Source organism: Crassostrea angulata, chromosome 4 (assembly GCF_025612915.1).
Source record: "Crassostrea angulata isolate pt1a10 chromosome 4, ASM2561291v2, whole genome shotgun sequence".
NCBI lineage: Eukaryota > Metazoa > Mollusca > Bivalvia > Ostreida > Ostreidae > Magallana > Magallana angulata.
In genome coordinates, this window is record NC_069114.1 from 34,001,959 (window position 1) to 34,018,287 (window position 16,329).

Below are 16,329 nucleotides of genomic sequence, written 5' to 3' on the forward strand. Positions count from 1 at the left end.
GCTTTTATAACGTTAGGATTTACCACATATTCTCTAGGGACTTTGGTTTCTTTCAAAGCTTGAGCAAATTCATTAGAACCTGGCAGTGGAGGTAACCTAGCACTAGATTTAGTTTTCATTGTATTGGTAACTAAATCTACGATATTAGAACCAGGGATGGGTTCTCCTCGATAACTAATTTCTCCATCGTCGTTCCATTGTATGACATTAGATTTTTTAAGGTGATCTAAAAGAAGCCCTGCTTTTCTTTGCATTTTACTAGAAACACTTCTGATTACTTGCGAATCCATTTCCCTGGTTTTAGGAACAGCAACAGCAGGAGTAGCATCATCGGGGGCAGCAGCACCATCAGCAGCAGGGGCACCATCAGCAGCAGTAGGGGAAGGGGTAGCAGCAGCGGCAGCAGCGACAGCAGCAAGAGGATTTTGTTGAATACGAGCTTGAGCTAAATAATTTCGATACCGGTATAATTGTTGCCCATACAGAGCTGCTTTTTCTTCAGGGGTCAAATCTGATCTCGATTCAATCTGATCTAATTGTTGTCCTAACCCAATAGCAGCATTAAATTCGGGAGATTTAGGTAATTTACCTTTTAATTCCAATAACATACTCTCGGGAATTAATACCATTTTACGACTCATTTTGGTACAAATTCTAGAATTTTCCTTAAAACTAAATTAAGAAGAGACCCTCCTTTTTGTTTCACCAACAATTGTCTTCTTTTTTTATTACTCTGAGGTTTGACTAGTTTTCTCAAGATGTGCTTCTTAGTAGAGAGTTCTTGCTTCTGAGAAGGGGACAAAGGAATGTTACCTTTTAATAGGTTATAAACAACCTCACAAATTTTATGAATGCAATCACCACTGCAATTTTTTAACACTTCATTTCTTAATTTCTCTGAGGTTTCAGGAGACACTAAGACTTGAAACATAGGCATGTGAGGTCTCAACCGGCATTCACAAGAATTATTTTTAACTGCTTTTTTAACTGCTTTCTTGGTCTTCTTCTTCTTATTATCTGAAGCCATGATGAAAAACTGATAAAAATCTCTTTTTTAAACGTCTTTTATAGGGAATTTTTTTTATCTATTCAAAAAGGTACTGATAGAAGGAAGATGAGCAGTAGCCATATGACGATCGTAATTTTCTTTCAATCGGAATCCAACACCATCGTGAGGGCAAAAATATTTTAAACCTTTCAATCCTTTATTCACCGGATCAGGATCATAAACTTTCTCCCATGGTTTTTTTAACCCCGCAAAAGGATCTTTGGCTTTCTTCTTTAATTTCAGAGAGGGTCTACGCTTAGGGGTAGAGGCAACAGGCACTTCAGGAGATACAGGTCCCGTTAAAGGGGAGAAAGGAAGAATGTGATCAAATACTGAGGGTGACGGAGAAGATCTTACGGGGGTAGACGTCAATATATTGTCACTGGTTCTAGCAGCTCCTATGGGTCCTGTCATAGCCCTATCCATTATCTGAACGGCTTTATCGTCCATGTAGGGGAGAGTAGCATCTAAATTTTCATCTTGATAAGATACATTAGGGGTTACAAGACTTGCAGGGCTTCCAGGGGTGGGGTTCTGATAAGGCAATCTAACCATCAATTGCATCTTACCCCCAGGAGTTCTAGTTATCTTATCCATGTTAGGGGGTTGAGGTGGGGCTTGATCTGTTTGACCTTGTCGATGTAAATCTACTTGCTCCTGAATCCAATCAGGTAAGTCTTTTCTCAGAGGAGGAGTTTTTACAAAATCTTTTATATTTAATTTCTGAGTTATTTTCTTCTTTGATTTACTCTTTGCTTTACTCTTTCTAGGTTTAGCAATTCTCTCTTTACTCAGATTCCATTTCAACAAGTGACGAATGATCACCCCACCTAAAAATCCAGCACCTCCTCGTTTCAAAATCGCTTTTAATCTATTATCATCATTGACATGTTTATTAGCAATGACGCTCAAATCTTCTCGATGTTTATCGATAAAACGTTGAGTTTGCTTATCGATAGGAATAGTCCCTTTCAGTAAATTCTTAGCCCCAATCAAAAACCATTTCAATAAAGTCTTACGACTTAACTCGATGATCTCTTGTCTCTTTTCTGGATCTTTTTCTCCCTGCAAAAGTTTCAGGAGTCTCAAAATTTTCTTTTGTCCTGCCATGATGTTCCAAGTCAAAATGATATAAATCGTACGTGACCTTTTATTTATATTTCTCTTGGCATGTACACCACTAAATTCTCAAACATTTGACTTCTCAATCTCAATTCATCGGGAGTCTGTGAACTCAAATCTACTAACAGATATCCGTGAGGGATGCGAGTAGCATCTAAATAAGCCGACATTAAATTAGGCATATCTATTTGTCGACTCAAAACCGTGATTTGAGATTTGTCTCTGGGATTTTTAAACAACACCATGTAATGAGTATTCAAACTAATCGTCCGGTGTTGAACGGCTCGATCAAATACATTTTGAGTAATGTAAATCACACTGGTGTTACGGTGATGAGCTTTGCGAGTAAACCAATCGACAATAGATTCGATGGCTTTCCCCCCCATCATATCATCAAAAATTAAAAGGTGGCGTAGGCTAAAATCACTGACTAATTCCTCGTCGTTTTCTGGTATATCGCGAATAAACTTAACTTGATCTTTTAAACTTTCATAGGCCGGTTGCCATTCTCGATAACACCAAACTATTCTGTCTGGGGGAGGGGAGATCCAATGTTTATTTAATATTAAGTTTTTTACAAATTCTGTTTTCCCCGATTTTGAAGGACCCGCTACCACCATAGTAAATTCGTGTTTCAATTGAAAAGGAGAGAGTGAATCGTAAGAATACATGATTGGGTATGAGGGAAATGTGACTGGTGTTTCATATTTTATTTCATATTTTGTTTCTATTGTACTGTACTAGATAGCATCTTTTCGAAAAATATGGGTGGCCCTGAAAAGGGCCGTTGGGGCTTGATGGAATTAGCCTGCCTGATGAATGGACTGCTGGGCTGCCTCTTCTAAAATTCTCCCCGGAATCTGCATACAGGGCAGGAGTTGATGCTTTGGTATACACCAACCACGCAGGTGCAGCAAACCTTCATGGTTCTGCAGTTCTGGCACTGCACCTGCAAATGGCGATCATCCCCGTAGCAGATGACGCACTCTCCCATCTCTTCTTTCATCGCTTTCTTGCTCCAACTGGGTAAAATGGTCAAATGAGTTCTTGGATCTACGGGGTGACGGGTGTGCTCGTAGAGTTCCAGCATGATGTCTGGCGATGGTTCCCTCGATGCTGGAAGATCCGGAAGAGGCGGTGAGGGGGTCCTGGGAGGCGGAGGCAGCGACTGGGTGACACCAGGGGGTCCGGGAAATGTCCGTACCATGGGAGGAGGAGAGGGCGGACTGTCGATATTAGGAATGAAGTCGGCGAATAAATTCCTAGCCCGCTGGAATGGCCGGAGAAAAGCGGACCTCTCAGATGGAATTGTGGACGGGATATGGACTCCCGATCTCCCTCGCCCTACAGGATAGGGTCCTCCTCTTCCTCGACCAATCGCTCTGGGTGGAGATGGCGCTCTTCTCCTAGTGGTAATGACTCGACCGCGGCGGGGCTCCGGAGCGGGCTGGAGAGGCGGATTGGTCGCTGAAAATGGCACCGGCGAGGTCCGAGGAACTGGACACTCAGGCAGTCTAAACTGGTGGTCCTGCCTGGCCACATAGTAGGACTGGTCGCAGCGTAACCGGTCAGGAGAATATAGCGGTGGTGAGGGGGTATACCTCTTAGTAGGGGTATCCGTAGGTGAGTATGGTTCCACAGGATCCGGGCTGGCTGGTCCGCTAACAGGATCCGGGCTGGCTGGTCCGCTAACAGGAATAGCTGCAACTTGTGGAACTTGCATGATGGCTGGTCCGCACACAGGAATAGCTGGAACTGGGGTCCTGGGTGCAACGGCTCCAAAATTGGGTGGCGGTGGTCTCGGAGGAGGCACACTGGTGGGAGAAGGCCCCAATCTCTCCTGCTCTGAAGGTGGCAGATCCTGGACAAGCACTGGTCTGGGAGGAAAAAACTCTTCACCAAGTAAACTGCCCTGCGGATTCTCATCTGGCTCAAACATGTGGAGCACCCGGAAACAAACTCTCTCATACCTCTGCTCCACGGCATTAAACTGGTAATCCCAGAGTTCGAGGACTTGTCTGGTAAACAGGCGAGGAAAGCTAACTCCAACAGGAACAAACGATGACATCTTTTAAGTGATAGCTGCAAATACTAGGTAACTAGTGAAGTGCGGGGATAGAAAACGCCACTATTTACGATAAGAAGGCGGAGCTTAACAAAAGGGGCGGAGTTTCAACCCAACTAAATGACAGTTGTCTAGGAAATCAGAGTTCACAATAGTTCAAGTACCTTGAAATCGACAGTTTCAGCACGCGCTGTGGCTATGACGTCATATCATTGGTTTTAACTCTTTTGTACTCAAGATACACCATAGAAAAAATTTTTTTTGGTAAATCAATTTTTATTAACATAATAACTCAAATAAAAAACACATTTTAACTCAGAACACAAAACATATTAAATCAACTTATACAATTTTTTTAATCAAATGTCCAGGCACACTAAAAAGTTCGTAACCGTTGTAAGGAGTACGCCAAAACCAGGTATACAATTCATAGCGTTTTCTTAAAAGCGGATCAAGGAGATGGCTCATCTCTTCAATACGCAGTTCAAATCGAATCCGGTCTGCTGCAGCGGTCATCCATTCGCTCGTCCGATCCTCGTTAGGAACTTCGTAAATTTTCAATTCAGGATCAAATCTTACTTTTTTTATTGGGTTTCTTGGGTTTCTTGTTTTAACACATCCACGTCCGGGACAATGGCTTCTTCGTCCATGGGCTGAGCGTCCTCGCTGTCGTCCTCTACAATCAAACATTGAGGCATGTCCAGATTTCTCTTTAGTTTCATGTAGGCAAACTCTAAAGCCGCAATTTTCATTTGATCGATCTGCCGAATTATGTGAGAACATTCTCGTCCTTTTCGGGTAAACATTCTCTTCATACAATTCCATTCCTGATATTCTTTTAGAGTCACCCCGGTTAATTTCTGCAGCAACCCTGGTTTGGCTCCCTCCGCAAACCAATAAATCGTCGGCAATCTTCCGGGATTCGGATTTTCCGCAATCATTATCAGTACTTTCTGAAGCCATCTCAGGTTGTCGATTTGTTTGCTCATCTCCACGATCTGTTTCAATCTCTGTCGTTTCTCCCCGGTCGCCAACGCGTTCCATTTCGTCACCAACAAATACCCTTCAAAGGAAAATGAAGCAATATCCATATTTGCTCTAGTATCATACTCTTTTTGAAATGATCAAAAACCCTCTATTATATACCCTCAGACAAACATGTTTACGAACTTTTTCTCAAGGCTACTACACACCTGCAGGTGTTTACGTCAAACTCACTTGTTTTTTTAGGTCAAACAGCTACAGAGATTTTAACAATAACAACTTCAATCACGTAAACAACGAGGGTATATAAGACAGGCCTTTTTATTAAATAAAATCATTCTATAAAAATCATGAACTATGATCCATCTCTCTTGACCCAGACGCAGGATCCCGTAGCCTTAGAAATGGCTGCATTAGAAAGAGGGGCATATGATCAAGAGGATCCCTCATACATGAGCAAGGAAGACTTCGGAATTATAACTACCACTCAAGAAGGAATTCTGAATACCATGCAAGTCATGAGCAATGAAATTGCTAATCATACCGACGTCATCTTGAAAAAACTTCAAAAAGGAATTCTGGATATCCTCGAAGTCATGACCAGTGAAATTAGTAATCATACCGATATCATCTCGCGTAAAATTCAAGAAATACAGCAAAAAAAAGCAGGAATGACTACCGTTTATAAATGCTATACCTGCGGAGAGGAAGGACACTTTTCACCCAAATGCCCTCACAAAGAAGAATACCAAAAGAAAAAAAAAACTAACAGCGCCGAAGAAATCAAACCAAAATTTACCTGCTTCACTTGCGGAGAACAGGGACATTATTCTACCAACTGTCCTGAAAAAGAAAACGTAAAACCAGCACCAACTAAATCCAACGAATGCTTCAATTGCGGGGAAGAAGGACACTGGGCTAATAAATGCCCACACGAAAAACAGAAAAAGAAAACAGCACAAAAAAGAAGCGCTTGCTATACTTGCGGAGAAACAGGCCATTGGACCAAGGACTGCCCAAAAATCGAAGAAGTCATTCAAACTTCCGATATTGAAGATAATGAACCACCCAAGAAAATCAAAAAAGAGAGAAAAAAACCAACCAAAAAACCTAAAAAAGAAGACTGGGACGAGGAAATGAAAATCGAACAAAAAATACCGGGCCGAATGAAGAGAATCAACAATCAAAACATGTTCGTGGAGGAACCCGACCTCGATTAAAAACCGAAATCCGTGAGAGAAAAGGATTATTTCTTCAATGTAAATATGTTTAATAACTTTAACTTTAACCGTTTATCATTATTTTCTTGTTCTAATTGCATGTTTTCATTCAATAAATTCGTTTTCACTTTATACTGCCTTTGTTTACCTTTATTCCGACGCCATTTTGGATTTGACCTAAATAATATTAGACGCCATTTTGGATTTGACCTCAGTTGACCCCCCTATCTAGGGGCCTTATACTACTCACAATGTTTCCAATAACCTTAAGCTAAAAATAGCTAACGGCGAGTATGTTAACTTGGGTCTTTTAGTTGATCGCACTTATGAATCTGATCCTAATGACGATACAAAATACTTCTCTATGCAAGGTGGCAACATTACCTTGTCATCCAAATACAAACCCACGGTTATTGCAGATATTCAGGTATGGACTGATGCATTTCTGGTCTATGCCTCTATATATGTCCTAGCACACCCTGAGTGCAGTACAGCTTTATTCAAATATATGCATACTATCAGGCTAGGGGCTAGTCGTGCAAAAGCTCTCGGCTGGAGAGATTATGACATCCAATTCCGTTTGAAAAAAGAATGTAATCCAAATATGTCATTTGCTGTTGTTGACCAAGAGTTGTGGCTTTTATATATGTACAGCCCTCTGGCTGTTCAAGGGTCTGTTACACAAAACATCCCCCTTAGATGTTATGAATTCAATTATAAAGGTCAATGCAACAAAAGTGTATGTCAATACAAGCATGAGTGCATTTTGTGTTCTTTAAATCACCCCTATATCAAATGCAGACGCAGTTCAGGCTCTGATTCAACTTACAGGCCAAACAGCGTTTCAACATCCTGGCGCCCTCAGTTACCTAGAATGCAGTCAACCACGTCCACCTATGCTAGACCTGCCCTACCTCAGCGTCCCAGAGCCCCCCAAGCAACCCACCAATTTAGACCTTAGCACCATTGCTCACTCTCCGGTTAATGTCCTAAACTTAAGTAAATATCTCGCTCACTATCCAGATCAACTAGCTGCTTTTGAATTATTACAGGGTTTTACATATGGGTTTAAGCTTGGGTACCAGGGTCCACGGGTTGCATCAGACGCTAAAAACCTTAAATCTTTGTACTGTTTGCAGCGTGAAGCTATGCAGGCCGTCAACAAGGAACTCATTTTGGGGAGGGTTGCAGGCCCCTTTCTGTTTTCACCACTTCCTAATCTAAGGTTGTCACCGGTGGGCATGGTACCTAAAAAGATGGCTCATTTCGACTCATTCACCACCTATCATACCCATCTGGATCTAGTGTTAATGACTTTATTGACAAAAGTTTGTGTTCAGTCAAATATTCCTCTTTTGATGAAGCCCATTGTATGTTAGCTAATCTGGGTCCCGGGGCACAAATATCTCGCCTTGATATTAAAAGTGCCTTTAGATTGCTACCGATTCACATGTCTGAATTTGAGTTGTTAGGTTTTAAGATACAGGACATGATTTTTATTGACAAGTGTTTACCATTTGGCTGCTCTGTTAGCTGTGCTACGTTCGAGAAATTTTCAACATTTTTAGAATGGGTATTTAGGGACAGATCAAGTTGTGACAACATAGTGCATTATTTGGATGATTTTTTACTAGCTGGAAAAGCTAGATCACAGGACTGTGCCTATCTGATGGGTGTTTTTAGGGAAATTTGTACAGAGTTAGGAGTCCCGTTAGCTGAAGACAAAACTCTTGGTCCCGCAAACTGTCTAGTGTATCTTGGCTTAGAAATTAACACATCTAGTATGACTGTTAAGATCCCCTCGGACAAAATTCAGCAGTTAAAGTTCAAGTTGTTGCATATTTTACAAAGACACAAAGTAACTTTACTAGAACTTCAAGAATTAACTGGGTTGCTGAACTTCTGTATTCGTGCTATCCCAGCTGGTAGGGCATTTGTTAGAAGGTTGAATGATGCATCCTGTGGGCTGTCGCGTCCTTATCACAGGCGTAGGGTTACTGAGGAAATAAGAAGGAATATTGACACTTGGTTAATGTTTTTGGAAAATTTCAATGGAGTTACATCATATAGATTGGTCAATTTCTCAAATGATTTTGATCTCCAGTTATATACAGATAGTGCAGGTAATGCTGATTTAGGTTGCGGGGCAGTTTTTGGTCATCATTGGGCATACTTGGGTTGGCCGGACCATTGGAAGGCGTCAGATATCTTCTCGGACATAACATTTTTGGAGCTAGTTCATATAACTATGGCCTTTGCAATTTGGGGCAGCAATCTGTCTGGTAAACGGCTAATAATTCATACTGATAATGAAGCCTTAGTTTCAATTCTCAATTGTAATACCTCAAAGTCCAAAAGAGTCATGTATTTGCCTAGGCAATTAGTTTTGCAAGGTCTGATGCTTGATATTCAGTTCAAAGCTAAGCATATAGCAGGGATATACAATGTTAAAGCAGATTCTCTTTCCCGACAGCAATGGAATCGATTCAAGGCCAGTTTTCCAGGAGCAAACAGCCAGCCATCAGCAATTCCTGCATCATTTCTGCACATGATTTACAGCTTAGATCCCAGGAGCTTCTGAGTTATGCTTTGTCAAACAATACCCGCAAACTATATGATACTGCAGTAAATGCATTCCATTTGTTTTGTCGAGTCTATCAAAGTCGGCCAGTTTGGCCCCCATCTCAGTCAGATTTAGTCAATTTTGTATCATATCTATCACTGCAGAAATTTTCAGCCAACACAATTAAAACATATGTTGCAGGTATTTCTTACCACTGTAAATTACATGGCTTCCCAGACAGGACCCAAGATTTTTTACTTTAAAAAGTTTTGCTGGGCCTGAGCCGCAGCAATCCCCACCATGACACTAGAAAACCAATTACCTTGCAGATTTTAACCACCATGGTCCAGACCCTCCCAAGCATCTACCATTCATATTATGAATCCACACTTGTTACAACTATATTTGTTACAGCATTCTTTGGGTTTTTCAGAATGGGCGAGTTAGTACAAAACACAAAGCAGGATGTGGGGCATGCTATCCAAGTGCAAAATGTGTCATATTCACCACTGGACAACACAATTAAAATTGTACTTCATCACTCAAAGACTGATCAGGCGGGTAGGGGGGCTGCCATTCAACTTAAGTCTACACATAAGATTGTTTGTCCTGTGTCCTGTATTAGGTTATATTTACAGTTGAGGCCGAAGTGTAGGGGGTCATTGTTTTGTCATATTTCAGGAAGTCCGGTGACTAGATACCAGGTAGTATCAGTTTTCAACATGTTACTAGAGAAATTAGGTTTAGACACTAAGTTGTACAAGACACATTCATTCCGTATTGGTGCAGCATCTAATGCTTGGGCATCAGGAGCAAGTCAGCAGTCTATTGCAATTGAGGGTAGATGGAAATCTTCTTGCTTGCTTAATTATATCAGACAGTAGCTCCTCTCAAAAATGTTAAGGTATTGAAGGTGACAACCTTCTCTCATGTTTTATTTACATGTATGTAAATTTTTTTTAGATCATACAAGAATCTGGATTGTTGGGTCATCCATCATTAAACATGCTTTTTGTCATGCAAGAAAGTCTTGCCGGGGCACTGATTTACAGCTTGATAGACACAAGGCATCCATTTTCTGGCAGGGCAAAGGGGGCATGAGGTGGGGTCAACTTTACTCTAAGATTAAGACATTGCTTCAGGTAGAAGATTCACCTCAGATTTTGGTCATACATTGCGGAGGCAATAATATCCCTATGCAAAACGGGGCTAAATCAATTGAACTGCGATTTAGTATTATCAAAACCTTGGAAAAACTTTCAAGACTTATGCCATCCACCACTTTAGTTTGGTCCAAGATTCTGCCCAGGGGTGTATGGAGGGGTGGGAGGAACCCAGTAGCTTTAGAAGAGGTTAGGAAGCGAACAAATAGGGCTGTTGCATCTGCACTTAAAAGATTGGGTGGAAAATATATAAAATATCCAGAGCTGCGCATTGATAGCCCTGGTTTGTTTGCCAGAGACAAGGTACATCTTTCTGGCCTGGGCAATGATTTATTTCTGTACCGCTTGCAACAAGCACTACAAACATTCTTGTCCGACCCCACTGTGTTTGCGTCGCCTAGAGTAGGGGAAGAGGGGCCATGGCTGCGTTTTTCAGGTTTTCAATTATCATATGTGGATATATTATTCATTCATCACATATATGTATAGTATTCGTATATCTACATCGACTGGAGTATGTTCAAATGCAAGCAGGTAAGTAAATTGTGATGCTATTTTTGGAAAGATGTTACGTTGTTTTACACTTTTATTACACAAGTAAGGCAACTTTAACGTCAATATTTTATTTTAAGCCCCTTGAAATGCTGTCTAAACTATCGTGTCGTTGGAAACTCCTGTGTAGGTTATTCGTTTTTGTATATTTGTTATCAGATACATTTATTTCTTATTGAGACTCAAAAAAAACAAATATATATGTTTTGCGTCTATCATTGTCAAGAATGTTGGCCAGGAACACATGGCGTAGATTGTAAGTACTTCTGCCCGCCTAGTTTCTACGGCAAATCATGCTTAAGGAAATGTGATTGTGAACCATGTGATAAAGTCACAGGATGCTTAAATGCCACTGGTAGGTACTTGGACAATACAGAACTGATACAAAATTTCAAACTTAAAGAACTACAGTTCAGTATTTCTTTTTTTTGCCCTTTTTGAAAGTAATTTTAAAGATATCGCAAACCATTTGAATGTAACATTTATTTAAACAATACATGAAAAATGAAAATCTATAAATAGTCACCTGATGAAAGTTTCAAAAGGATAATTTTGACATCATTAGTAAGCATATATACAACACAGCTATAGAATTGCAAACATAAAGAGCTGCGTACAGTTTAATTCATATTTTGCCCTGTGTAAAGGTAATTTTTTAAGATATCACAAAAAATTAAAATGTAACATTTTTAAACAAGAATATTTTGAAAATATATAAATAGTTACCTGATGAGACTATCGAGAGGGTTATGGTGACATCATAAATAGAGCATTTTCCCATATGTTTTATAAAACTTAGCAAAAGACACCAGTTCTTCAGTAGTTTTTAATAGAAAAATATGCCCACAGCTATCGTTCACAATGAAGATCACATAAATTGATTTATTGTGTGATATCACATGAAATATTTAAATTTTATTGCAGGGGACTACTGCAAACACATTCTCCTCTTCAATCACCTCGGTTTACATTTTAAAAATATGATATGATCCTTAAGTCATTATTCTCTTTTGAAAACAGAAAATATGTGTACAACTTGGTGCATGATTTAAATAGATTTTTAAATTTAGTGCATTTGTTTTCAAAAACTGTACCATCTTCCTAATCTGACTAAAATCTGGGGCAGCTAAATGCTAAATAATGGTTAAATAATTCAATTTAATTAAGCCCGAAACTGCCTATTCTGTCAGATAACGAACAGTGATAGGTATGTTTGCGTTAACGAATTGGCATAATATAGATAAAATGAATAAATATTATACGCCTTACATTCGTCATTTCTATGCAAACAACGGCGTATTTCTAAAGAATACAATTGGAAATGGAGAAATTATGAATACTCGATTGGAAAATAGATTCCCTGTCCATTAATAAATGTATCTAATTGTTGAAATTCATAGGAATGATGGGTAGTAAATAATTCGCGAAATTGACGAAACCGGTATTTATGTAGTTTTTTTCTCTTCTGTAGTGTTTCTGTGTATTGTAATAACCCCAATTATCTGCAGCTGCCCAATAAGTCAGTTAATGTCCAGTTTTAACAAGTAAAAATTTATTAGATATCAACATCGCCCGGGTTGCAAGACAGTAAGAAATTTACTTAATTCGGTTTATCAAATAGTAGCGTCACTAAGATGCTTTAATTTTCCTGGCAGTACGGCACAACATGGAGAAAACTTCTGAAATGATTTTTACAAGATATTCATTGGGTTTTTTTTTTCAAATGAAACGGTAGGGAAAATAATTTACAAAGTATATCTGAAAATATGAATCGATTGATTATATGTCAAGGTTATTGGTGGAATATTATATATTTTTCTTTCCAACATGAAATTATATAGAAGCATCGATTTAAAAAAAAACGCACGTTTTCTTACACAGTGTTATTTGAGACAGAACCAAAATAAGAGGGCAATTTTTAAATGTGTCTTTAATTATACCAAAACTAGAGAGAGTTGAATATAAGGTCAATTTTTAAAACTTCATTTCTTGGGTACGTGTGTGTAGGTTTTTTTCAAATTACGTTAGAGAGAAATTTCTTAGGATTAATCAAATTAAGATTAGATCTATCGCGCCCCGTATAACAAATGTTGTTGTTACACAACAAATACGGGGGCTTGAAAGATCTTATTTTTTTTTTTTTAAGAAATTAAAAAAGATAACCGATGTTTAACAAAAAAATAAGTTACATGCATATGATTATAAAATATGGTAGATGAGACTGGTCCTAAGAAAGACGAAAGTCCGACGAATTCTGCATTATGGCTTACATTGTCCGTTTCGGCATCTTGTATCGTAACCTGTTTTATTTTTGGTCTAAGAATCTTCTATAAGAATATACTAAGGTAAACGTAAATGTCATTTTCCTAATTTCATTTAATTTGAAAATGAATAATGATTGATATTTCTACTTTAAAAATATTAAATTGGTTCATGAATTTCTGTTTGCAGAGAACGTATGCTGACTATAAAACCTTCTGATCTGGATGAATATGGTAGCAAAACATTTCTAATAATCACTTCAAAAGAATTATTGTATTTAAGAATGTTGAGAATAATTATCAGCTATCCTGTGTTTAACAGGTTCCAAAAATCAAATGGCTCCATTAGAAAATAGTAGATTTAGTATATCGAAAACGCCGAGGACAATTGATTTATCTCAAACATATGACACAGAGACAAGCTACGGCAAATGTCAAACTACAGTTTCAAACAACATGACAGAAACAACCTCACGAAATGATTATGGATGTGACGACTCTATGGATGGAGCTTACAAAATTCTAAAAGTTACAGTGTCCGATAAAAATGAACACATGCAAATCCCGAATAAAACTTCAACTCCTTTGGAAATACAAAAACATACAAACGTACATGAGGATACATCTCAGATGGCGTCCTCAGTTTCAAACATTGTTAAAACAAAGAACCATGAATCAAAACCTTCAATCCATCGAGAGAAAAAGAAACATCAGAAGGAATTATTACGGGCACTGGATGAATTCAAACAGGGAAGCACTAGAGATAGGAAAAAACTTAGGTATAGCTTTACAAAATCAACAGAACTGTTCTGATATATACTTCACGCGTTATTTCCTTATTGTGAATTGATATTGACATCAATTTTTCTGTGAAATGACATATGTTATATGCATAACAATTAATAATAATTTACTGTTTATGAGAACATCATGGGTTTTTAAGGATGTCCTATGATGCTATTCATAGACATTCTATCAGATTGGTACGTGTATGCGCATAAAGTTAATGAATGTGTGAAAAAAATGTTAGATTGACTCGTGATTCATTTGTACATGTATTTTTCTCAAAGATCAAATTGGTGAAAAACATGGTTAATTAATGTAAATTTGTATAATAGTACCTATTTTTTCATTGGAAAACAAATGCTTCTCTTAACACTTTTCTTCATCTAAATATCACCATTTTCATAAATATGATAACAATTGTTTGTAAAGACACCGTTTACTGTATTAAAAGACATTTTGTTACGTTTAACAAACTAAGATTTGTTTGTGCTTTTGTTGATGATCATCAAAAATAGTTTATCATAAAAGAACAAGTTTATTTTGATATATGAAACAACGTTTTTATTTTCAAATTTTGTCAATGTAACGATGTATTCATTACTGATACAATAAAACAATATATGAACGGATATAGATTTGAGCTACTAAGAATGAGCCATCACCACCCTTACAACATTTAAAGAATCAATGAATAGATAAATAACTATATGATGATAGGAAAATGAAGCCTGATAGTGAAATTTTAACAGCTGGTGCAATAATTCCTTTGTAACATATAATTCTAAAATGTAACAAATAACATATCTGATTTCCAAACATGAATTAATGGAAACAAAACATAAACATTATTGTGTTGTTAAAACTTACAATGCACCATATTTTTAAAAATTCTGTGCAAAATCATACAAAGCAGTGACTCTCCTTAATTTCATATCTAAACAAATCATAAATTCTACAGAGTGAAAACTTCCTCACTTATCCATAGTTATTATAATAGATTGACATAACAAGGCTCTCAAAACTCTTTGAATGTCATACTTTGATAAAAGTACTTTAAGTGATTGTAGTTATCGTATTGTCCGCTGTCGATTTCAATCAACAACTTCGTTGCTTTCACTCTGGTCACGTGTTTCCGTTGCTGACATTTGCTCGTCATCATTGACAGGAAAATTCAAGAGAAAAAGTGCGCGGATATTCTCCATATTTTCCTGTGTCGCATCATCTGCCTCAACAGTTTCTGATTCTTCTCCGGACCCTACATTTATGGTCGGGATCGGCAGAAGACTAGACATATCAGGTGTCCGAATTACCCCTACGTTTCGTTGCGTCGTTCTCGTCCATAGTTTGGTTTATCTAATTCTTCTTCGTTAAACATCTGCCGAAGACTCATTCCTTTTGCCATGGCTTCTTTTCTTCGTGCTCGAATTTCTCCTAACCTAAGTAGCACGTCATCTTTAAAATAAAGGCAATACAGAATTAGTTTCTGATACAATAATGTTTTAAACTTATACCAGGTAATACGATAGGACAAAATGTATCCCTCATCTATTAAACAAAACATATAAACCCTTCAACACATCCATTAATTATAATTCATTCGGTTTTTTTAATATGAGAAATGATATCAGTGGATATGTTTTACTAAAGACAAAACAATAATAGTTACGCTATCAAATCCAAAAATACAACATTCACATTTTGTAATTACAACATTTATAACAAAATGACGATTATCGTTTTTACAAGATATAATTTTTTTTTAACAAAATACTAGGTCTACTTATACAAACAAAAGCTGCAAAAATAATTTGCAAATATCTATGTAAATTAATTTCACAATTAAACGCGGTGTGCTACAATAAAAACAAATTAAATAGAAAAAACCTTGAATATAAATCTAATACATGGTTACATTACTGAGTATGTCAACAATGCAGATAATTTTTAACACAACTAGATGTATCCAAAGCGTCAGACACAATAGAATACAGCATATATTTCAAAATATCCAATTACTAAAATACTGTAGGTAGGCGCCATTTTTGTCCCATTTCAGTTCCCTTGATTTGTTTGTAAAAATCTCCATTTTAATGAAATGTGTTGTTTTCCAAAAAAAAAACTTTACTGAATCTAAAATGAAGTCTGATGAAAAGTCTGTCGGAATCAGCTCTGGGTGATTTTCTATCCAAAATTTTATCGCTTGTAATCCAAAATCATGTGTAATATTTGTATATAAACTAGAAACATCAAATATTAATAGAATAGATTTTGTGTCAGTTGTTTTAGGAATTTTGTTGAGGAAATCCAAGCTATCCCGAATGTAACTAGGGTCTTTTTCACATTAATCTTAAGTAAAATGTCCACAAAGTTGCTCAGTCTATGTATTGGGCATGCTGGACCCGCAACAATTGGTCGAAGTTACAGATCCAAAGGTTCAGTAGTAGTAATAGATGCTTGATACTGATCTTTAATAGCGGTTTTAATATGATTACATTTATGTATTTTAAGAGTTCCATAAAATTTGCTAGTTTTCATTTCAAAATTTTGTAAGATAATCCAGTTCCT

At 37.6% G+C, this 16,329-nt stretch overlaps 3 protein-coding genes and 1 pseudogene across 4 annotated transcripts; 3 read left to right on the forward strand and 1 right to left on the reverse strand.

Annotated features, from left to right (window-relative positions):
* Positions 1 to 3,011: 3,011 nt before the first annotated feature.
* LOC128182236 (uncharacterized) lies at positions 3,012 to 4,238 on the reverse strand. Its single transcript, XM_052850828.1, has one exon. It carries the CDS (start codon positions 4,236 to 4,238, stop codon positions 3,012 to 3,014), a length of 1,227 nt encoding a protein of 408 aa, XP_052706788.1.
* Positions 4,239 to 5,569: 1,331 nt separating this feature from the next.
* On the forward strand, positions 5,570 to 8,396 carry LOC128182237 (uncharacterized). Its single transcript, XM_052850830.1, has 2 exons — positions 5,570 to 5,812; positions 6,672 to 8,396. Exons 1-2 carry the CDS (start codon positions 5,570 to 5,572, stop codon positions 7,398 to 7,400), a joined length of 972 nt encoding a protein of 323 aa, XP_052706790.1. The 3' UTR covers positions 7,401 to 8,396.
* A 456-nt stretch (positions 8,397 to 8,852) lies between these two features.
* On the forward strand, positions 8,853 to 10,577 carry LOC128180625 (uncharacterized; annotated as a pseudogene).
* A 17-nt stretch (positions 10,578 to 10,594) lies between these two features.
* On the forward strand, positions 10,595 to 15,113 carry LOC128180626 (uncharacterized). Of its 2 annotated transcripts, XM_052848769.1 has the most exons (6): positions 10,595 to 10,699; positions 10,798 to 10,847; positions 10,944 to 11,072; positions 12,933 to 13,062; positions 13,169 to 13,212; positions 13,301 to 15,113. In XM_052848769.1, exons 1-6 carry the CDS (start codon positions 10,617 to 10,619, stop codon positions 13,789 to 13,791), a joined length of 927 nt encoding a protein of 308 aa, XP_052704729.1. In that variant the 5' UTR covers positions 10,595 to 10,616; the 3' UTR covers positions 13,792 to 15,113. The 2 variants fall into 2 exon arrangements, with proteins under 2 accessions (XP_052704729.1, XP_052704728.1); XM_052848768.1 differs by lacking the exons at positions 12,933 to 13,062; positions 13,169 to 13,212 and having other exon boundaries at positions 13,301 to 15,111.
* The last annotated feature ends 1,216 nt before the right edge of the window (positions 15,114 to 16,329 follow it).